The 24402-nt window shown below is 48.7% G+C and overlaps 3 protein-coding genes across 3 annotated transcripts in view; 1 reads left to right on the top strand and 2 right to left on the bottom strand.

Moving 5' to 3' along the window:
* Positions 1-24402, bottom strand: part of LOC119379094 (60S ribosomal protein L26) — a 197870-nt gene that overhangs the window by 150820 nt on the left and 22648 nt on the right. The window lies entirely within an intron of this gene.
* Positions 13059-21417, bottom strand: LOC119379089 (zinc finger protein 69 homolog). The gene is made up of 5 exons (XM_049411866.1): positions 20951-21417; positions 20373-20890; positions 20065-20307; positions 19790-20018; positions 13059-15812 (listed from the first exon to the last, which is right to left on the bottom strand). The coding sequence occupies exons 1-5, from the start codon at positions 21249-21251 to the stop codon at positions 15658-15660; spliced, it is 1446 nt and encodes a 481-aa protein (XP_049267823.1). The 5' UTR covers positions 21252-21417; the 3' UTR covers positions 13059-15657.
* The window catches only part of LOC119379090 (calsenilin), a 36407-nt gene continuing 33516 nt past the window's right edge, over positions 21512-24402 (top strand). The window contains exons 1-2 of the mRNA XM_037648260.2: positions 21512-21864; positions 22562-22631. Coding sequence (XP_037504188.1) covers positions 21757-21864; positions 22562-22631 — 178 coding nt within the window. The 5' untranslated portion in view covers positions 21512-21756. The remainder of the gene's footprint in view (positions 21865-22561; positions 22632-24402) is intronic.

Here is a 24402-nt window from a genome sequence, read left to right as displayed (position 1 = left end):
CCATAGTAGTAACATTACTAACTTTGTATGACTGCCTGCAGTATGTCGCGCCAACACAACACATGTCAGGTAGCAGAGGGCACCGTACTCTCCGGCGTTTCTGATCACAGTAACGAGTTCGACGCACGACCTAAGAACGCCTCAAAGGTACGTCAGAGGGCATTCGCTGAGAACTGCGCGTCGGTATTTGTATTCATTGCAGGTCCCGTGTGTGTCTCGGTCGGTCATTTTCCGGGATATTATATCTAATGAAAGTTCATGCGATAGAAGGTCACCGCCCATCGCTCCAATGAGATTCAGAGCTGGTGTTCGTGATGTCACGTAACGGTGACCTAAAACGATGAGCCGTCAGCACGGCCTCAGCATGGACAACCCGGAAAGGATGTTTCGCCCGAGCCATTTGGCGAACACACAGAAACCCTTAGCCTCGCAACAAGCTGACAAAGCAAAGCGCGCTCGCTGTACAAATACGACGCACTTGCGCTCGTTGGAGGGTTTCGTAAACACGGATAACAAGCTTCCAACCTTAGAGACGTCGAGATGCGCGCCTTCTTGAATTGTAACAGATGATCTTGACGGAAGCACTTGAGGGGGAAAGGTGTCGCGATATGGTGGCTGGCAACAGACTAACTTGCAACACCTTGCCATTTCTTTTTCAAGAAAAGACGCCGCGACTCTGGTATCTGCATTTGCCTCCATGGAATATGCAGCGAACATTATGGTGGGACGCAAATAATTAGTACAGACCGCTGCACAGAATAGCCACGACGTGCACACAAGAGCCACGTTTATGCCAAGGCATGGTATATAAAAGCCATGTCGTGTAGCTTTATATCCCCCCCCCCCCTCACGCCGTGCGCACGCCTATGGCTGCTCAGGTAGAAAGAAATTGTAGAGCACTATCGCTCCCAGCATTGCCGGTATCCACGCCCCGCCTGGATAAGGCGGGAGAAAGAATCCTGCGCCGACTTCAAACAAACACATTGCTATGCCCGACCATATTACAATACTTTGATCCCGCAGTCACTGGCAGGTGCAAGCACTGTGGGGAGACAGCCGATGTCTACCACATAGTATGGGCCTGCCAGCTTAACACAACCATTCCTCCCCTCCCCAAACCTACGCAAGAGGACTGGGAGGCGACGCTGCTCAGCTGCTCTGACGTAGGGGTCAGAACAGCTAAGCAACAAGCCCTCATTGCGCGAGCGAAGGCAGCGGTATCGTCCAATGACGTCCCGGACTGAGGATGTCACCTAGACTCTAGGGCCCTTTAAGGGGCTCATGCGCTCTCTCTTATAACAATATTTTTCACCACCACCACCACCTACTAGTTGACTGCTTCGCATGAAAGCGATTCCCACAAGGCGTGGGATCTGCCGAATTTTTTGAATATTAACATACAATTGTTCGAATGGAGAAACTTACTATGAAACTCTGGTAAACTTTTAGCGGTTCCTACACTAAAAATTAAGTGCTGTATCTAAGTGTCATACGAAAGGTGACTAGTATATGGACGAAGAAAACACAGCGCCGACCAAAGTAAAAATATATTCTTAAAAAGACGTTTCGGCTCCAACACGGGAGCCGAAACGTCTTTTTAAGAATATATTTTTACTTTAGTCGGCGCTGTATTTTTTTTCCTTCGTCCATGTCATTTCCCGGCCAGGCGGGATTCCGCCAAACTCTTGACACGCGTGACTAGTATATATCGTATCGGACACAAATACTCCGCTAGTATCTCAAATTTTCCGACTCTCAAAGCTGTGTCGGTATTTGTATCATGGTACAAAAAAAAACTTTAAAGTAAAGTATTTTTGCCGATATCTGGCTCTATAGGACGGGAGAAAGGAAGAAACAGCGAAGCGAAGGAATAACAATACTCTCCTACGTCGAAGAGAGTTAGAAGTGTTCTAAAGAAAAGCTCATTATACACAGCAGGGGCGTAAATATAGCCAGAAATATTTTTCGGGGAAGGGGGGGGTTGAAACCGCCCCCCCCCCCCCCCACACACACAGGTCTACATAATACCGAAGCACGCGCCCCGCCACGTTGGTCTAGTGGTTATGGCGCTCGACTGCGGATCCCAAGGTTGTGGGATCGAATCCTGGCCGCGGCGGCAGCATTTTCGATGGAGGCGAAAATGTTTGAGGCTCGTGTATTTAGATTTAGGTGCACGTTAAAGAAACCCAGGTGGTCGAAATTTTCGGAGCCCTCCACTACGGCGCCCCTCATAATCATATCGTGGTTTCGGGACGTTGAACCCCACATATTATTTCTACCGAAGCACGCGGACTGTTTCCGATGCTGTGCTCGCAAAGGCAAAACGAACGACAATTCGTTACAAATATTTAATATACGAAGTCATATGCTTGCAGTTAAACAACGAATGTGAAATCAAGAAGCAAACACGAACATCGAATTACATCAGTCGAAAAAATGTCCTCGTCGCAGGTTGAGGACAAAATCAAGCGACGATGTTGCCGGGTCGGGTAGACAGCATTACCACTGGCCGACGACAACACGCTGACAGGCGCAAGTTTCCCATCAACAAGTGGCGCAGAGCCCAAAGTCTCAACAACACCACTGCTGGCGAGGCTCTTGACGACGGCAACCGAAGTGACGGTGTTGCTGACGTAATCCTGCTGAAGGCTTGATGGCACATCGATTAGGATTCACGGCAGGTGCGATGGGTCGTGGCCGTCGTCGGTGGCGTCGACAAGCTCGAATCCCAAGGTGGCCTGGTGCGCAGCGCTCGATAACGGCGTGGAAAGCTTGTGACAAAACTTACTGATGCCATCGGCTGAATTTCTAGTGGTTGCTCGAATCTTGCGGCAACAGACTCGGGCTGTAGCATGGCCGACAGTCTTACGCGTTCTGCCTGGAACAACGAAGGCTTGAGCGACGGTAAGGACGCAGCCTGTATCACAGCTGTTCGCGAACCGCGGCAGCGAGAAATCCCGGTATGACACGACGGACCAGCGTGCAAACGGAGCTGCAGAGGCACAATCAGCTGCGGCAGCGTCGAACATAGCTGCAATGGTGCTGGCGACACGTACACGCTGCATCACGTCTCGTGCACAAAAGAATGGAAGCCGACAAAGCGTGGCATATACACGTCTTCGTTCTCTGCCTGGTGAGCGAACGTCGTCTTCGTCTTTCACATCCCACAATCGCAATCTATATCGCGTATTGAAGTTTGAAGATGGGGTCTTTTTATTCTTCTATTACTTACTTTCATTGTTTAATTATTTTAATTACTCATTTTTATTCGATATTTATCCATATTCATTATTAGCAGCGGAGCTGTTTATTATGCCCCGCTTGATTCCGTATGGCGTTCGCCAAAAACTATCACCATCATGCCGGCGCGCGCTTTCTTCGTGATCTTCATCTTCTGCTTCGCTCCCCGAACACGTGCGCCCGGCGCGCGCTCTCCCGCTGCGTCGATTTGTCGTGGGATGCATTTACTCGGAGGGGTGAGAGAACGAGTGCAGATAGAGGGAGTAATAAAGAGATGAAAAGAAATAGAAAGAGAGAAATAGGGAGAAAGAAAGATAAATAAAGAAATAGAGATAGAAAGAGAGAACGAAAGAGGAAGCGAGAAATAGAAAGAGAGAGAGATAGAAAGAAGGAAAAAAGTAGAGGAGGGAAACGTGACGTAAAATCACGTTACACTAGTCACGTCACATAACGTTTGTCACGTGACATGTTCCCGCCAAACCCATGACGTTTAAGCGCGGCAGGGACACGGGCTTGTCTTGTCGCCTAGATCTTGGCTCATACCCACAAGGGGGATTGGGGGCAGCTTCTTCCTCGGGAGTCCGAACACTAGCTCCGCTGTTGGTTCCAGTCTTGCACCACTAGTGCAAGCTGCGCGAATTTTTACATTCGCTTACATTATATGTCTGGGGACACCAAGCGACGTTGCCCCCCCCCCCCCCACCGCCTAAACAAAGAACAAAAGAACGCAAACCCTCCATTGCTGGGCGGTCTTTAGAATAGGGCACCCAAAGCATGGGCGTCGGCAAGGGGGTCCAAAAGGGGCACTTCGTCTTCGTCTTCTTCTTCGCCTGTTCGATGCTGTCTCTCTTCCCCACTGCAATACAAACTACTTGAAGTAAAAGAAACGATCGGACTTTCCTACGTGCACCACATGCAACACTCGGGAAGTCTTAAAACACGCTCTGTGTGATTGTTCCCGTTATGATGCAGAGCGACAGAATCTTAAGACTGCACTGTATTTGCAGCGCGGCTTGAGCTTGGAGCTGCAGCACCTCCTCGGCCTGTGGCAAAACAGGGTCTGTGCGATGCTTAACACAAAAGCGCTGTTGGCATTTTTGAGGACTACACACCTGAACGAACCTTTATGAATAACTCTCTTGTTTATATGTGTGTGCCCGACTGTACGTGTTATTTGTGTGCATATGTGATCATTCAATATACCATAGTCGACACCCGACACCTGGAGTAGCAAGCCAGGCAATGAACCAGGCGAAGATCTCCGGGGTAATCATTAATAAATTGTTATCGATCTAGTATCTTGCCAAGCATGCAATGCAATGTGATTGTGAACTACAGGTAGAGCGCCAAGTATCGCTGCCTGTTAGTCTTGCTTGCAAACTTGCTCATGAAAACAAATATCTTATTGACAATGCCAAGAGTTCCATCGTGAGGACGTTAAATGATGTTACAGACACAGCCGTATCCTCATAACTGTACTTGTGCAGTACAGCGACTACATAACCGGCGAATGTTTCATCATCATCATCATCAGCTTGACTACGCCCGCTGCAGGGCGTAGTCTCCCATGTTCCGCCAATCAACCCAGTCCTGTGTTTGCTGCTGCCACGTTATACCCGCAAAGTTCTTAATCTCATCTGCCCAACTAACTTTCTCTCTCCCCCTTGCGCGTCTGCCTTCTCTTGGAATCCAGTCAGTTACTCTTATTGACCAGCGGTTATTTTGCCTACGCGCTACATGCCCTGGCCATGTCCATTTCTTCTTCTTCATTTCGACTATGATGTCCTTAACACCCGTTTGGTCCCTGGCCCACTCTACTCTCTTCTTGTCTCTTAAGGTTACACCTATCTTTCCATTGCTCGCTGCGTCGTCCTCAGTTTCAGTTGAACCCTCTTTGTAAGCCTCCAGGTTTCTGCTCCATAGGTGAGTACCGGTAAGATGCAGCTGTTATATACCTTCCTCTTGAGAGATAGTGGCAAAGTACCATTCATGACTTGAGAATGCTTGCCGAATGTGCTCCATCCCATCCTTATTCTCCTAGTTCAGTCTCATGGTTCGGCTCCGCGGTTACTACCTGTCCTAAGCAGACGTATTCCTTTATAAATTCCAGTGCCTCGCTACATATCGCAAAGCGCTGTCCTCTTCCGAGACTGTTTGCACATTACCTTAGTTTTCTGCATATTAATTTTCAGACCTACCGTTCTGCTTTCCTTGTTCAATTCAGTAATCATGAGTTGCAATTCGTCTCCTGAGTTACTCATCAATGCAATGTCATCAGATAATCGCAGGTTACTAAGGTATTCTCCATTAACTCGTATCCCTAACTCTTCTCAATCTAGAGCCCTGAAATCATCCTGTAAGCACGCGGTGAAGAGCATTGGGGAGGTGGTGTCTCCCTGCCTTACACCCTTGTTTATTGGGATTCTGTCGCTTTCTTTATGGAGGACTATGGTGGCCATGGGGCCGCGGTTAAATTCCTTCAAGTATGTTCATATATATGGTTCTTGACGCCCTCGTTCCGTAGTGCCTGCATTACTGCTGATATCACGTTCAAATCAAATGCCTTCTCGTAATATATGAAGGATATATATAAGGGTTGATTATATTCCGCGCATTTCTGTATCACCTGATTGATAGTATAAATGTGATCTATTGTCGAGTAGCCTGTACGAAGTCCTGCTTGGTCCTTTGGTTGATTTAATTCTAACGTTGTCTTAATTCTGTTAGCTACTATCTTCGTAAACAGCTTGTAGACAACGGACAGTAAGCTGATCGGCCTGTAATTTTTCAAGTCCTTGAAGTCCCCTTTCTTATGGATTAAGATGATATTAGCATTCTTCCAAGATTCTGGTACCCTCACCGTTAAGAGACATTTCGTATACAGGGTAGCCAGTTTTTCTAACACAATCTCCACCGTCTTTCAACAGATCTGATGTTACCTGACCCTCACCAGCGGTCTTGCCTCTTTGCAGGTTACTAAGGTATTCTTTACTTCCCATGCCGTTACTAGTGGGATGTCCACTTCCTCTGGCCTACTACTACTAACATTGTCGTCCTGGTTGTCCCGACTACTGTACAGATCTCTGTAAAACTCCTCAGCTACTTCAACTATCCTGTCCATATTGTTAGTGACTTTGCCTTCTCCTTGTCCCTTAGATCATACATCTGGTTTTTGCCTGTGCCGTTTTCTCTTCACCGCTTTGAGGCCGCGCCCGTTCTTTAGAGCATGTTCAATTCTCTTCATGTTACAGGGGCGTAGCCAAGGGGGGGGGGGAGGGTTGGGGGATTCGAACCCCCCCCCCCGAAATTTTTCAGTTTTGCTTGCGTATATATACACGCACACATACAAACGCACGCACGAACATACATAAAGTATGGTTGAACCCCCCCCCCCCGAAAAAAATTTCTGGCTACGCCCCTGCCATGTTATATCTTATTATGCCGGCGAATCTTTAGCGTCTCTCTAATTATTGTTTGCGGATACCCAACGTTATATAGGGGTACATGTCCCACGCAAACCACAAGTAAGATACTATCTGGGCTGTCCAGAGGCGTAGCCAGAATTTTTTTTTCGGCAAGCATACTTGATGTATGTTCGTGTGTGTTTGTATGTGTGCGTGTTTATATACACATGCAAATTTGAAAAACTTGGGGAGATGGTTTGAACCACCCTAACCTCCTGCCCCCCTGGCTACGCCAGTGGGGCTGTCCTACTACAGCAGTAGAAGCTGCGTAAATGGATGCAAATGAAAGGTCAGTGGACTGACTGTAATTCAGTCAGATCAACTGTGTAACAATTGCTGACATAGGCATTGCTGCTGCCTGGCTGGCGCCCCGTTGTTGTACATGTATGGTGCACAGGTTCGACGCAAGAGGACAAACCTGGCGTTATTCTAAATGCGAAGCATTTCTCAGCGAACCTCAGGCACTTTGGCCGTTTCTATCTATTGGCAGCACTGATACCTTTTCTTATACCTGACAGATGCTCTCAGCTCATCATTCGTACGGACTCGACGCAAGCTATCCACGATATACGACGAGTGTATCGGTCAACGTCACTCTCGTATAGTATTCACCATCTTGCTGCCTCCGCATCTGTGCGGATACGTGTTCAGTGGGTGCCTCGGGCCGCTTTGCCGGACCTTGTCCAAGCTGATTTGGCAACCCACCCACAAGTCACACCGCACCCACTACTGCATTTTCCTGAGGACGCTCAAGGACAGATGCTACGGGAAAAAGAAAGCCTCCGACGTACCACACGAGCTCTTATACCTCCGTGTGGGTCAGACCTCCCTGGTGGTTTAACCCGCCGAGAGGAGGTTACGTTGCGCAGGCTTCGTGTTGGGGTTGCGCTTACCCCATCCGTGACCACCCTTTGGGCGCAAAAGTACCGCGGCCCGTACGGTACATCGTGCCCATTTTGCGACGCCCCAATCAGCGATGTAACTGTCACAAACCTATTGTGGACATGCACCGGTCTACAATTAAGCCGTCGCCGTCACCTACGTGCAACAGGCCTCAGGCCTGGCCGACCACCCGACCTTGACCGCTGGATTAGTGGACCTCACCACCGCTCGTTACTGGACTTCATACACGAAGCAAATTTATATGTGTTTTTCTGAATAAATATTATGCCTAAGGGCAGACTTTCGAAAAAAAATCTATCTATCTATCTATCTATCTATCTATCTATCTATCTATCTATCTATCTATCTATCTATCTATCTATCTATCTATCTATCTATCTATCTATCTATCTATCTATCTATCTATCTATCTATCTATCTATCTATCTATCTATCTATCTATCTATCTATCTATCTATCTATCTATCTATCTATCTATCTATCTATCTATCTATCTATCTATCTATCTATCTAGCCGCCTACGTCTGGACGCTCTCCTGGTCGTCTCCGTAACTTGTAATGCACCAAAATTGGCATAGCAGGGGATCAGAGTATGACGAACACGATTCACTGGTCATGCCATAAATAACGCAAAACACCTGTCGCGTACGTCATGAAACCCTTTCACTCAGTCACTTTAGGCACATACCCGCAAACCACACTTCATGTTATACGGGTATGTGCCACATGTGATTCACAGTCTCAATCGAATCAACCCAGTAACCGCGAACGTACACATTGAAACGCAAGTCAAGTGAGGGAGCTGAAGGCAGAACTCCCCTGGAAGACGCTCTAATGCCGTCCACTCATCCACGTGGTCCGCCGGAATGGCGCAGTGTGCTCTTCATTTCTTATGAGGCTGGGCGATGGCCTCATGCTGACCGAGTATGACTGACGTCAGATTGACTGAGAGCCGCTTTGTGACACGCGAAGAAGCAGCCGCTAAGTGCCCTGACGGCATCCGGTTATACTACAGCAATGCACCGCTATAACGCACGTTGTCTCGACGCTGCGGACAACGTGTTATGTCATCCCGCATGCGATAACATAATTTGCTATAAGAACGAGCAGGTACACAGGGATGCCCTGAAAAGGTGGCCAAGATGGACGGAAGCGACTTTGGTGGCCTGCCCGCCTCAATTTGCCTGAGCATCGGCAAGCCGTACATGATCACGGCCAACATCGACGTAAGCGACAGCCTCGTTAATGGAAACATGCGTACTTTCTGGTACACTTAGGGTCACGAACACGGCAGCCTTGTGCGACTGTGGCTTGAATTTCCAACGCCCACGGTAGGCATTGTCGTCCCAGCTAGGACGAAGCACATCACTACCGCACACCCCTCAATAGCATTGAAATGGGTGCCCGTGGTAATGCGAACCACCACAACCTCAATATACTCCAGAAAAATATCTCGTGTAAGGGGACACAATTTCCCCTTGCGCAAGCAAACGCTATAACTATTTATAAGTCACAAAGGGTCACATACGCCCAGGTAATCTACGGATACGATAAGCGCCAACCACTGAAGTTGGTCTACGTAGCACTTTCTAGGGCTACTAGCCTCGACGGCCCATACCTCACAGACGCAAAAGGTGACTTCAGGTTCGGACATGTCGCCGGCTGTATCGACAGACAGTCTGTCGACGACACGACTTGGCTAGCAAACAGGCTTCTAGATATTGTCTTGGATCAGGCTACCGCCTTCATTCGATGCCAATACCACGCTCGCCGCTCTCAACGTACAGTCTGTGCACGCGCACGTGCACGAGCTCAAGAAAGACGCTCTGCTCACAGAAACTGGCGTGTTAGCACTTTCCGAAACTTGGAGCAATCAGCCCACTGTGTCGTTCACAGCAAGCAGTTTCATTGCAGGTGTGGAGGCGTTGGCACATATAAGAACACGGCGATGCGCAACTTCAACGTAGGCCGCATCCCACTTCGCCGGCCGCCAGAGACGGAACACACAGACAAGCAGCGGAATCGGCGAGGTCTGCGTTGCGCACATCAGTTACAATAACAAAGAGATTCCGCTCGCCGCCATCTACCTGAGAACTCTTAAGAACCCCTTCCATACTTGCACACGGGTTCATGAAACGTGCGTGCGTTCTCCATCTTAACGGACAGGTATAAGCACTACATATCACCTTACCGCGTCTGGTGTTGTTCACACCCGTGTTGCTGTTGGCATCGTTACGCAACTGTAAACAACTGGTTATATAACACATGTGCGACTCTTCAGCATATGTGTGTGCGTATACCATTTGCACATATCTTTAGCGTCATTTCGTATAGTTTCGCTCAATAAAAAAAAAAAAAAAACGACGCCACAGTCACCTTTCCGCAGCGTGCTTCGCATAACATCGATTCCCACAGTACGTGGGATCTGTCGAATTTTTTTCTACTACAGTGATTAAACTTTTCTATACACCTATTTGTCTTTCCTTTTACTTTTTCGAAAATTTTGGGTTGCCACGAAGCACAATACCTCAGTGAAAGTAAATACAAGCGTGCAGGCCCATTTTACTCAGGTATACTTCAGAAATGACTTATAAAACCTGTTGTTGGCTACTCATTATTAATAGTAATTAGGCTCATCACTTCGCAAGTTCACACTAATAAGTACAATCTCGCAGACTGCCTTCGTCGGAAGGCACGTCCAATTCGGGCCGGGGCAACACTTACAACTGCCGTAAATTTTACGGTTGGTTGGTTCGTTTGGTTTATATGTTTTAACGTCCCAAAGCGACTCAGGCTATGTAAGACGCCGTAGTAGAGGGCTCCTGACAATTTCGACCACCTGGAGTTCCTTAACGTGGACTGTAATCGCACAGTACACGGGCCTCTAGCACTTAGCCTCCATCGAAATTAGACCGCCGCGGCCGGGTTCGAACTTGCGTCTTTCGGGTCAGTAGCCGAGCACCGTAACCACCAGGCCACTGCGGCGGCTGTGTCATTATCCTACTTGGGATCAACCAAATGGTGAGCAGTGTCCGAAGTGCTCGATTCCTGCGTCTGCAGCGGATGCACGTCGATATTGCTGGGTGGTATCCAACAGTACCGACGAGCGCCGAAGAAACGCTTAAGATGTCCCCGTACTGTTGCACAATTTCTCTCACGCACAATGCGGTAGAACGCACACCGTGCCTCGAAAAGTATGATCCTCTGAACTCTCTCGCTGGCCCCTGAAAAACAGATTGCTCCCGAAAGTCTTGGCCCGGTCTGTAGAATAAGAAAATAAGAAGGGACGACAACCGATAATAACTAATAGGGTTTTACGTTCCAAAACCACGATATGATTATGAGGGACGCCATAGTGGATGGCTCCGGAAATTTTGAACACCTGGTATTCTTTAACATGCGCCTATATAAATCTAAGTACACGGACCTCTAGCATTTTGCCTTCATTGAAATGCGCCCACCGCGGCCGGGATTCGATCCCGCTACGTTCGGGCCAGCAGTCGAGCACCACAACCACTAGACCAATTAGATGTATGCTTCTTTACGTGAGAGCCACGCGAGATAATTAACTGGAAAGTGTGTTGCGGGTGCTGCGTACGACTCTTATTCGGGGCCTGGAAAAGGGATCGAATGGCGCCCGAACCCCTCGTTCAGACCTTGCTCATCCGACAACGTGCAGCTCCATTGCGACACAGCTCAGCTTGACCAAAACAAATCGATTACGCACACATTCCTCGTCACGCGAAGTGTACGCAAAAACGCAGACGGGTGCTATCGCGTTACGCGATGTGTAGACAAAACGGGGCGCCGCCAACAATGGACGGTTTGTTTTTGCTTACAGCGCACGCAGTGTGCTGCCAGATGATCAGTCACTCTAAGCGTTTGTTTTGATGGAGTGCACGTGCACTCTAGCGTAATATATCGTTATAGGGACGGAAGAACCGAGAAATCATAAAACCATTCGAGATAAAGATTGGAGCGAAAAGTGCGCGAGTTGCTCTTTTGTTTCCTGGAAGAAATAATCATGTTCTTTTCTCGGTCGTGGCCTGCGACAGATGGCTTTGCTGGTATTTGTAATGCATGCTAGGTTGTTGTTTACATTTTGTTTGCTATCGTACATTGCAGGATTACTTATACGCGTATTGACCACAAGCATCAGTTGTTCGTAGCGCAGTGTCGTCGTAAAAAACTCGGAGGACGCTTCAGCTTCGCCTTCAAGAGTGGAACGCGATAGCGTAGTCGGGCCCATCGTCGTCTCATTCGCTTGCCGAGCTTCGCTTTACGGTGGACGCCATGCCGCGAGGAAAGGAACGTTTGTGCGAGTAACACTGTCCCTTTTAAACTCTCCTAGAATGCCTACTGCAAGTACAGTTTCGAAGTGTCCACTAAGTCTATCAGCAGGCCTGTAGACAGGAACTTTTTTTTTAGAGGAAGGAGGGGTACTTGCCCCACCCCCCCCCCCACCCCCAGCTACGGGCTTGTCTCTCAGTACTCTTTCACAATGACAGCTGATACCGATATCTGACAAGAAACCAGCCACCGGTGCGCATATTTTAATACTGTCGTTCTACACAGAGACGCGCAGAAGGGGGAAGGGGGGAGATGAGGGGGCTTTTCCGCGGGCGCAGAAGCTCGACAAGAAGCAAGCTTACCGTTGTCGGGAAGCGACAAACCAATTGCAGCAGGACACTTGGGTCATTATAACGTAGACATTACTTAAGCTCGTTTCTATCAATTTATTATCATACATCGTTCACAATCGGCCGGTCCTGGCGGTAACGGAGGAGCGCGGCTCGGATCAATGACGAAGAGCGAATGGGAATATCATCGGAATAAAACGGTTACAATATCCCGGCCTTATGTATGTATACCGGCTGCTATACAGCATTTTGTAGTGAACAATGTGCCGAAACGTTTTCGAAAAATATCATTAAGTTCTCTAAGTTACAATGTTCTGAAGCGGCTAAGCACAGGAAAAAATAAAATTCGTTCAAATAAAATGCCGAATCAAGTTAGCGCCAAGTGCTAGTGAACGGTTACCACAATGTGTGCGCGCACTTCTGATAGCGTCATCTAATTCATACCGCAGTGTGTGCGTTTGCTATGTATTGAGCCAACTTTTTGCCGTACAGTAGAGTGTTCGAAGCCGAATCCATTGAATTCACGACGGAGGGTTGAATGACGAGGCATCGGCAGCACTTCAATGACGCCACGCTTGCGTGCAGAAACAACTTGTAACAACTGCGTAGAAATCCGCCTCAACGCATGAACCAGTGCGACAGTGAGGCTGGTTCGGAGCATTAACACAGGCATGCAGACACACTATGACGGTGCCTGTACCAGCTCATCCCACTTCTAGAGAATGGACATCTTCGCATTCAACTCCAGCTCGAGGCCGTCTGGAGAAAAACAAGCAAAGATCCCAAAAGAGAAAAAAGACCAGAATGAGACGTTTCTTTTTTTTTTTCGTTCTAGCGCGCACTGTATCTGCTTTATTGGATGCTATATGATTCACATACCAGATCTTTTTCTTTGTACCAACAGCAATTAAATTATCGTCAGAAATACAGTTTGTAAAAATACTATAGTGAATATATATTAAAATAGAGTCGTAAAAAGAGGGAGATCACAGAAGGAACAAAGGGTTTTCGAGGTTACACGTTTCTTGTCTACTCTGATACAACGATATGGCACAGCGAGAAACAATTATTGCCCACAGCGAACCGCCTTGCCCCCACGAAGTGGGGCAGGGGATCAGCTTGTCGATGCCGGTCGAGCCAATTGAGCGCCGTCGCCTTTTGTAGCCAATCCGCAAACTCATGGTTCTCCATCGCCTTGCTCGTGTTTTTTTTTTTTTTTCTTTGCGAAACAAAACGGGTGGGGGAAATTGTCAGATCTTTCGTTGCTTTAGCCAGTGTACATCAGGAACCGCGTTGCACTTAGCTCAACTTCGTAGCACGACGTCTCAACCAACGAATGCAGTTGTTCTTTGGCGTTATTTACTATATAGTTGTTTTTTTTTTTTCAGGAGGTCACGAGTATTCGACTAGTGTTACACGCCGAACTTCGTCGGCGTGCGTGAACCCGCTGCTCTTTCGGCACTAACCTTTAATGCTCAACAACTAGCCGCGCGCGAAAAGAAAACGAAAGAAACGGTGACCAAAAGAGGACCCGCAAGGTGACCGCCGTCTTGGGTGCATAATTGCATCGTGCGAGCGAACTGGTGCGATCTCACGCCGGAATTTAATGCTCGAGTGAATGTGACTGTTCACGCGACGACATACACAGGCGTGAAACGAAAGACACAGTTATGCGCGCCGCAAGTCAACGCGCACGGGCGGCGCTGGTGAACCGCTTCGGGTCGGCTTCTCCTCGCTGCGCCTAGGCCCCGAAGCTCGGAGGCGAAGCACGCTGGGAGGGCATCGTCTATACCGCCCTACTTTTCTTCTTTTCTTTCGGCGGCTCATCAGTGCGCCCGGCGCGTTGCATCGGCCGCGTGAAAAAAAAAATAAAAATAAAAAGCTCATGCGTCTAACAAAGTGGACGCGCACACACATATAGATAAGACTCTACAGCGGAAGCCCTGGATGTTCCGTCGGAACGAACGCGCACTGCCCGACACACACGGTCGTGGTTTCGGTACACAGACTCGGAGAGATGGACAGGAACAGCGACGGGTCTGAGAAGCGGACCGCCCTGCCCTCCCCGAAACAGCAAAAATACGTGTACTCTCAATGTATGACATCTAAAGTTACCCAAAAAGTTTACAGACACCGAGAAGGCATGCGGATACCTCTGCGAAATGGAAGACATGGTTAATCAGGAGTTTCCAGCCCTGACTTGATCACAAGAGAGCGAGGGGAGCGCGGCAGCCCCTCGTGCGTGGCTTGCTTGCTTACTTGCTGCTGGCAAAGCGACCGCGCGCGCGCTCGCTAGCCGTGCGTCATCGCCGGGAGAACACAGGCGGCGCCGCCCTGTTCCGACGTCAACAGAGCGCGGCGGCCGGCAGCGTCGCGCGCGCGCTGCGCTGCTACGTTGTTTATTTGGGCGCGTCCATTCCAGCCGCACAACAGTCACCGGGTTGCTCACTCCACGCACTTAAAAAGCTACTAGCCCTTGCCGGAGGTGTAACGTCGTCCCAAAAACCAGGGCTTAGCTCGCTGGGCGATCGAGTTCGTTGGGCCGCGAATGCGGGTGTGGTTCGCAGTTATCACTGCCGAATCTGGTTACTTTCGCTCGTGCCGTAGCAACGCTTCACTAAATACGCTGGTCACTCGTCATTCAGCCAGTGATGTGAAGGGCTAGTCTTCCAGCTGACACTTTTTTTTCGTTGTTGTCGCCCAGTTAACACTTGTAAGGGAGTGTTAGAGCAGCCTTGTCCCAAATTATTGGTTTGGTTGCTTTCATTCTGGGGGATGTTCGGCATGGGACGACGTTACACACTTATGGGGCGTTAACACATTAAGCGTGCGAGGAGCGGGTTAACTTTGGAGTGCATGCTTTCTGTTTGCTCGTGCACCAGCGCGTGGAGAAAACAACAACTCACGAGGAACGCTCAGGGAATAACGTTCTGAGTGGAGCCGCGGCATAAGTCGACAGCTACGGTCAACAGCAAAAAAATTAAATATCCACCGAACTTCGTTTAGGAAGCGTGCATACTGCACCTTGGAGGAAGCAACAAGTGGTGTCTACAGAGCCCGTGGGTGCTCACAACAGCTAGAGACGATATGTTGTCACATTCTAACGCCAACTGCCTTACTTGTTGCTACAACGGCACGCCTGTACAAAAAACAAACGTGTTGCTTGAAAGCGGTTTTGAACGCTCGAACCAAAACGCTGCGTGCAACAAAACAAGCACCATATGTAGGATCTGTGCAATTCAGGCGTTCGAACCAATGGCTACGGGCTCGTAGAAACTGTACACATCGTGTGCCTTGCATGTACGCAAAAAAATAACGTGCGGCTCCAAAGCGTCGCTAAAGAAGCGGGGCGCGAACACACAGGATTCTAATGACAACAGTGGCGCTCCGGTGGTGGCTGAAAGACGGCCCTACGCCTTGAGAACGGACTGCAGCAGCATTTCCCTGTGAGAAGTGCGCATGTGCCGGATCAGGGTGGCCTCCTTGGCGAATTTCTTGTGGCAGTGGCCGCACATGAGAGGCTTCACTTGCAGGTGAATGGAGCGCAGGTGCCGGTTGAGGTCCCCTGCAAAGCACCAGACACGCATTCAGCACGTCTCGCTCGAAACCGCCGGCTGCCGAAAACGGCAAGTGAGCGACAGATGGTTTGGAAAAAAAAAAAAAAAACTCAGAACAGCATCTTCTCTGGCGTGTAAACGAGCAGCACAAATTAATTAGCACCGTTATGAATGCAGTCGCCACTGCTACACAGGCAGCACGACCCCCCCCCCCCTTCAATTTGCGAGCTATGAGTACACTGAACGTTAACGTTTCTAGCGCCGTTTTCGAAAGGTAAAGTACCAACAGGCTTACTTTAAAACCGTTATTCGGGAAAACTCGAGAATCAGCTTGCTTTGTGAGGCTACTCTGTTCTGGCACGAAGGCTAGAAGAAAGCAGACAGCGATGCTCGCTTTGTACATTGTCGAACTGCAAAGGAGAGTTTGTTAGTCGGACCCCCCTTCTGTCAATGTCCTTTCAGCAGTGCTAGACTAGGGGAAATCACACAAGCTTGGAAAAGGCAATAGATATACGAACATACCATTTGCTATATTTCTCCGCGTTGACCCTTACACGCTGTTGTCAATAACGCAAGAACCGCGCTTCGCTTGCGCCCTTGTTGGTGCCTTGTCCATCCAATTCTGCGAATGGTTCTGTGGCGCTGTCCTCGGTCGAATGTATAGTTATCACACAAGCTTTGCCATGACAGTAGCTAGCACCTCAGTACTTGTACTTCCCAGAATTTCGTAATGACCTTGTAGGTAACTCTGTTGTGTACTCACATCTTCCTCTCTACATAGTTCACATTATCGGCAGATTTTGTCGTAATACCCCAATGCGTGCTTTAAAATCTCTCGACCTCATGTCAGTCGGCCATTTCATCCCTTCGGTCACGCTTCCAGACGTTCCCTTCTTCCTTTAGCATGGAGCATCCTCTTCGTGTTCCTTCATCTCGCCTGATTACATAACAATACGATCTCCTTCTACTCAGAGCGCACTAAACATCAGCAAGCTTAATACGTAGCTTTTTTAATGCCCTTTCTTGATTACCTTTTCTACAGACCTGCCTCACTGTGACATTCTGCCTACCTTTATTATACTATATTAAGCTAGTTCCTCCAGGCGCGTCCGCATTATACCGTTACGACACTCTGTTTTTATGCAAGTTCTTGCGGAATATGTATCACAATAATCAACGTTAATATAATGCATTTTTTATTGTCCAGTTCTCAGCATAAAGCCAGCCATTACGTCACAACTTGCGGATACAAGCCGACTTGGCAACTCTTCTCACGTATCAAGCCACTCAGTTCTTTTGTCGGCGCAATTTTTTATGTTATTTTGTACTGTCAAACAAGTCCATCAGTAAATAAAAGAACGCAAATGCGTTATAGCATCATTCGGGCGGCATGACCAGGACTACGACACAAAAGAACAGACATGAAATTAGCCATTTTGTCATGTTTACTTATTCCTAACTTGTTTCAAATGTGCCACAATCTATGTTATTTGGTTGGCTAATCGCGCGCGCACACACACGCGCACGCACGCGCGCGCACACACGCGCGCACACACACACACACACACACACACACACACACACACACACACACACACACACACACACACACACACACACACACACACACACACACACACACACACACACACACACACACACACACACACACACACACACACAAAAGGAACGCCAGGACTTGCAATAGACCCAGCTCCACACTTTCATGTATGTGTGTCCCCTGGTGTTATTTGTTCTTAGATCAAAACATAAAATCCCAATTAAGGTTGTCTTGTCTGTTGTTGAGTTGTGGAATAGACCTTCAAACGAAGTTGTTCAAGTTGTGCCCCTAAAATTTGTGCTCTTCAATGGCCATAATAGACGATACATACAATATACCTGAAAATTTTACTACGTTTTCGTGATTGGTTGGCTTACTTATTTTACTCGATGCCATGTTGAATATCTTAAATCTACAATCCCAGGTTTTATAAATCTGTCTTCACTCGTGTTATTCCCAGAGCTGTATCATCTTCATCCTCATCGTCACTATATTCTATGTCCATTCCTGATTCCCTTTTATTCGTCGTAAAATTATTGTAAATAAGTTGGTGAAATCGTAAAATAAGTTGGTGGATGAACATCCACCAACTAGCCCAACTCGCGATTCTGATCCCTTTTATTTCCGCGAACTTCCTACTTTCGCCACCACCACACCTGCCTGCCTCGGCTGCGTTTCTCATCCCTTGGTTGCCATTCCGTCGTCCTAACTGTCCACCGCCTGCCCAAGTCCACTTTATTCTCTTAATATCAGCAATGCTACATCACCTGCTTTCCGACTGCCCCCTCCTGTGAGATCTTGAAAAGGCTTGCAGTATGCTTTGGCTAAAAATATATTCATATATAAAATCACGGCGATTTTAAGAGAAAGTGTCATGTGTGCGAAGCATCAGCTGCTCACGCAATACGCCGGCAGCACTAGCCAAGACTAGCCAACTTTAGACAGCAACAGTTAGCCAACATTAACCAGTGCTAGGAAGCGTTAGCTTGGGCTGACATTATGTGCTCAGGGGCCTCTCACTCCTCAAGAGTCCGTAACGACTTCCTAAAGGAATTTTCTTTAAAAATTAAGTAATCTTCTAGTTTAAGTCTCGTTTTGATTACATTTTATGCGACAGTTTCTTATAATTCTAAAACTCCAGTTTGCTTCTGTTCAATGCTTCGAATAAATAAATAAATAAATAAATAAATAAATAAATAAATAAATAAATAAATAAATAAATAAATAAATAAATAAATATTTGACTACACATCGCTGAAAAGCCTGCATGTCAAATACGTACAGCTATTGTTTTCACCTGGTTACTCCCATGCATAGGCGTGTGCACTGCGGAAGGGGAGGAGGGGAGGCCAAGGCCTGCCATGCCACCTCCCCCCCCCCCACCTCCCTTAAGGGTCGGGGGCAGCGCTAATCGCAAATTCGTTGTTGTAAGTCTTATTGCGTTGCAAGCAGCTGATGGAAGTTCACACCTTTCGTCCTCCCTTTTCTGAATAAAGAATTTATCATTATCATATACCTCAGCTGAAATGACAACAAGGAGCCCTCCAAACTTTCTAACAAAAATCTCCAAATAATAGCGAAAGCTGGATACACACGTAGTATCGTGAGCAATATGAGCCGAAACACCGAATTCATCTTTATTTATTTACGATAACCTGTAATGTACTGATATGAATGTGACGTTTTGAACTTTCCGCTTGAACATTTAGTGTCACGAACACTTTCGCGCTTGCCAACTGCACCTACCCGCTATGACGCTTCAAAGGTAATTTCAGCGTTCCAGCTCATATTGTTCAAGGCTGTGCGTGTACATGCTGGTTGCTTTTCGTGAAGCTCTTGACCGCGTACAGCTGCGTTAGATATAAGCTTATGAAAGCTCTTGGCCGTATAGTTCTTATGCATAGCACTGTAACTGCAGTAAAATGTGTAAGTTGAAATCTTGGCTTAATGGAAATAAATCATGCACTTTGTGCAAGTTAGTTTCTTTTTTCTTTTATACGAAGGGCTCCAAATGCAAGGCGCAGTGTCTGGAGAATGATGCGATGCCAGGCTATGGTGCCCCCCCCCCCCTTCCATGCGGGACCCTGCGCTCCCTTATGCTCATGTGACCACTTTGTGTACAAGGCGACATTACGCCCAAACCAAACAGTGTACAGTGCAGCATTCTGTGTCTAGCTGCAGAGTGTTGAGAGCGCCATCTAAGAATGAATACATTTGTTTACATCTTATGGTATATTAATACTTCTTATCAGAATGTCACAAAAGCCACATTGGTCGGGGCCAGTCAGTTTTCTTTCATAGACCACAACAGAGCAATATAGACATTTGAGCGGTCGCATCGCATAGCCGCATAGAACACAGCACTTTAGTTGTGTGGTCATGCTAAAGGGCTGTGTCCTAGAGAGGTGTGCCAGCGCCGCCCACCTCTTTGGGAGAAACCCTTGGAGCAGTGAGGACAGCCGAAGGGCTTCTCCTTGTTGTGGAATCGCTGGTGGGTGACCAGGTCACTGTGTCGGATGTAGCCCTTGCCGCAGAGCGAGCACCGATGTGGTTCCGTCCCCGTGTGCACGTGGAGGTGTCGAGTCAGGTCGCAGCGTTGAATGAAGCTCTTTCCGCACTCCTTGCAGTGGAACCGCTCGTCCTCCTGCGAAGACTGCTGGGATGTGGTGCAGCCCTGGATAATCAGCAGCATTACTCACCTTTGTGCGCACCGTGTGGATCTTCTGGTGGCGTGTGTAGTTTCCCAAGCGATTGAAGGTAGCGCTGCACATTTCGCACTGGAAGGGCCTCGAGTTTTTCGGTGGGCTCTCCGGGGTTTTCTTTAGGGATCCTGGGCTTTCGCCGGCACCTGAATTGTCTTTGTTGATGGGGTTAGTACCTTCCAGCTTGCAGATGGCATTGATGCTCACTTCCTTGATGGTGGTTCCGTCTTCGTGCAAAATCTGCAATAGTCCCCGCAAGAAAAACTAGAATGAGTTGTCCACTCGCTTTTCGCGCCATGACTTACCTGAAACTTGACCGGTGACATCGCGTCAGGCACCAAAAGAAAGTTCCCAAGGATCACCGAGTCCACTGGCAGCACATCCAGGTTGAGACTGTGGGCCAACTGGTTGCTGGCGGTGATCTTCAGCTTGCCTTCAAGCACGGCCTGCGGTGCAGGCTCGGGCTTGTCGCGGGCGGGCTCCGGCTCGTCTGGTGCCGAGCAGCACTTGTCCTCCTTGGCCGGCGGCGACGCAGGCCGCCTGGCTTTCAGCTTTTTGTTCTCCTTGCCGTCCGGCTGCGCAACCAAGCTGTTGGACGCGTTCTGCTCGCCCAGCGGTGTCACGAAAAGGTCGGTCATGTCGGCGGCCTCTTCGAAGGCCGTGCTGTGCTTGGTGAGGTCTTCCAGCAGCATCGACGGGTCCTGGTTGATGGTGCTCAGGGCCACGTCCTTGCTGTTCTCGTGCAGCAATGGCGACTCGCTGGTGAACCCGTCCAGGTTGAGGCTGTGGTCTTCGTACGCCTCCACCTTGATGAACTGCACCCCTGATGGGCAGAGCGCTGCGCTCAGCGCACGAGCGCCACGCCGAGGCGAGGGCCACTCACCGCTGTCCTCCTGGGCGCCGAGGAAGTCCAGGCCGGACACCTTGACGGCGTCGCCAGCGACCAGAAGCTGCTGCGGGTCGGTCTTGGCGTCGCGGCGGCCCTCAAGCGCCTCGTCCTCCTCCCTGGAGGACCGCCGGACGTCGTCGGCCGCCAGCACGTAGTGCACGTCTTGCTTGAACTGGCTCACCAGCTCGCCCAGGCTGGGCACGAGCAGCAGCGAGGGCAGCGCCAGGCCCCCGTCGCGGTGCTGTGCGCCCATCACCAGGCTGTTGATGTAGTCCATGGCTGGAGGGCTCTGCATGGCCCCGCCAGGCGCTAGGGCCCGGCTCGCTGTGGCTCGCCGCTTGCCCAGCGCCGTCGCATGGCGTCTCGGCTGCGCCCTGCAGTCGCGGCCCTGGGGCCCTCGGCCCGGCTCCGTGCCACTCCGAGCGGCTCGGGCGCGCGCCTCTGGTGACGATCGAAGGGGTCGCCAGTGCGCACGCTCGCCGCCCTGCGCACTGGGGCCGCCGCTGACGCCGCCACCAGCGCCGCATTGATCGCACAGCGCGCCTCCTGTTTACATGCCCCAATTATCCCGATGCTTTCCCGCTGATGGCCCGAGGCCACCTGCCCAGTCGCCACTAGTCTGTCGCCTGCTCAAGGCGCGCCTTCTTTGCGGTCGGCCGCAGGCGTACAGTCGTGGCCGGGCAATCCTCCGACGCCACGGCCGACCGTTTGGCAACGTTGCCATCTGGGCCGCCGAACCGGTTCGATAATCTTCCGGAGCGCGCACTCGACGCGCATGTGCTGCGATCGATGTCCTGAAGATGGAGCCCACATTGCAACCCATGGCCGAGCACAGCTTGGACGCGCTCTGCAGAAACACCAAGTTCACCAGACGCCAGATTCAGCTCATGTACAGAAGCTTCAAGCAGGTGAGTGCCCAAATTCTCTGCTCGGGCTGGCGACAGTCGCTCGTCGCTGCCCGAGCGCTGTCTGCTTCTTAATGCACGGGCCTCTGACAGCCAGTTTCCGCAAATACTCTGCGAATGTCAGCTAACTGCACTTTACCGCATCGTGGAAGGACAGTTAAATAAAAAGGTACGTTTGCATCAAGTGTCATCGGTACATTGTTCGGGCGCTATAGATTCAGAGCAATATTTGTATGCCCCGAATACATGCGCGACAACAGATGACAGCCCGCATAGGAAAAAGACGAAACTTGCTCGAGGACTGGCAGCTCTTTGTGGTGTTATTAAGCAATCGTTTTCACAACTGTAAAGTTAACACAATTTAACATACTCCGTCTCGATCAGCCGTGTTTATTACACCAGGGCGCGCTGCTTGGCACTCCTCACGTTTTATTTTATCATGAGCGGAATACAGTATCATCGTTGATCCAAAAATTAGTCCCTGTCATGCAGTAATTCCCGTCATGACATCTTAGTGGTCGTAAATAATATGTTCCGCTACTCCATGAACGCGTCATGAAGCAGCCCGGAAGCAACCGGTCTATTGTAGCACGTGCAACAAGCGTGGCACTCACAAAGCAAATGTGTGAATGACATGGTTCGGCGTCGCAGTGAATGACTCGGTGAAAAGATGTGGACATGATCCGCTCGACTGTTGCAGGAGTGCCCCACGGGGTTTGTGGAAGAGGACAACTTCAAACACATCTTTGCACAGTTCTTCCCATATGGAAGTAAGTATGTACAATTCATATCGCGCCACAACACACCCGTTTCAAAGGAGCAATTTCGAAGAAACTGCATCTAAAAGCATGGTCGCATTGACACGCAACTTAGCTTGTCGGTTGGTCGGCACAAGTTGTATTCGCTGCATCCAGGGCTTAAAGTCAGGGGGGGCCCGGGGGGGCCCGGCCCCCCCTCGGCAGTCAGACTGTGGCACTGCGTCACCTATTTGACAAGTGCTAGAGTTGAATTTTTTGGCAGTATTGCTTTGTGCGGGGAAATTATACTCTGCAATTTTCCGAATAATGATTTAATCGCGAGTATTTGGTTGACGGGGCGTCAGCAAAGCAGAAAAAAACAGGTATCGTCGTACTACTGAATGCAATTCACTGAGACACTGAACAACACGGGCAGCGCCTCCTCAAACCACGGGTCACCACCCTGTTCGACAAAGCTTGTTGGCACAGCATACAGTTTCACGAGGCACCTGAGTGTGAAGTGTGCTCGTGAATCGGTAACGGTTCACCTTGGTCTGTTTAGTTTGCCACTCAATTTTCATTCTTTTAGTTGTGCATCGCAAGTCTATAATTGCAAAGACGCGTGTATTTTGCCTACTTTATTAGGCAAGTGGTAGTGAAAATAAAATATAGCATTGTCGTGTCTGAGGTTCTGAATCCAGTGAGTCAACTAATGTTACTTATTTTGAGCTCACATATCTTTAAACTTTTACATCCCGAGTTATTTTTGAGAAATCGTTCCCAAAATAATTTCATTTAATGCTTGATTGGATTGACACGTTGAATGAGTGCCCGAAATACATTCGGAATAATATATGTATTTGTATAGCATTCATAAGCATTTGTTCAGTTTTAGAGACAGTTGGCTTCACTACACTGTGATCATCGCAAACACATCTCTTAACGCTTAATCTATAGCATATATATATATACAGTGGAATCTCGCTGATACGATTCTGCATAATACGTTTTCCAGCCTAATACGTTTTTGTTTTTATTCCGGGCCAACATCCCTTGGAAATAATGCATTTTCATGCGTTCAGTACGATAGCACTTTTGCCCAAAATTAGATAATACGACCGCGAAAGTGGATCTTGACCGATATATCTAGAAATCCTGCGTTTATTCTTCGGTATGCCAGCTCGCACCGCGTTCCAACAACCCACGATCTGCGCGTTGCAGAGCCGCTGAGGCCACGGCAGCATCGGTTTTGCGACGAAAAGATAGTTAATATATATATATATATATATATATATATATATATATATATATATATATATATATATATATCTTGCCGCTTTTTGAGGGCCCCCCCCTCCAATGAAGGGAGACTTTAAGCCCTGGCTGCATCTCGAACACAGACATTAACAAAGCGTCCATTGCCAGTTAAATATAGTTCTGTCCATTCCCTTGAATCTTTGAAACAAGTGTCCAACTACCACGTGATCATATGTATAAATATGTAAATAAAAGCCCCTGACTAGAAGCTCTACGCCTTCTAATATTAGCACAAATATGCGTGCCTGCGCTTCTATTAGTGTGGCTGTTCGTGTCTGTTTCGTAAATTCGTTGTACATGGATTTTAAACACACACGAGCAACGCTAATACGCATATATTTTTCTTAGTACCACTCATGGTCATTTAAATCTTGCAAGGAACGCTGGAACAGAAAATAAAATTGCGACAGACAAAGACGCACTGCTCAAATGGGAGCTGTATTAAAAAAAGAAAGAAAGAAAACTTCGAGAAATAGAAAAAGGGATC

The sequence above is a fragment of the Rhipicephalus sanguineus genome, chromosome 1, assembly GCF_013339695.2.
Source record: "Rhipicephalus sanguineus isolate Rsan-2018 chromosome 1, BIME_Rsan_1.4, whole genome shotgun sequence".
In the NCBI taxonomy this organism is placed as follows: Eukaryota; Metazoa; Arthropoda; class Arachnida; order Ixodida; family Ixodidae; genus Rhipicephalus; species Rhipicephalus sanguineus.
This window is presented reverse-complemented; position numbering and strand designations above follow the sequence as displayed.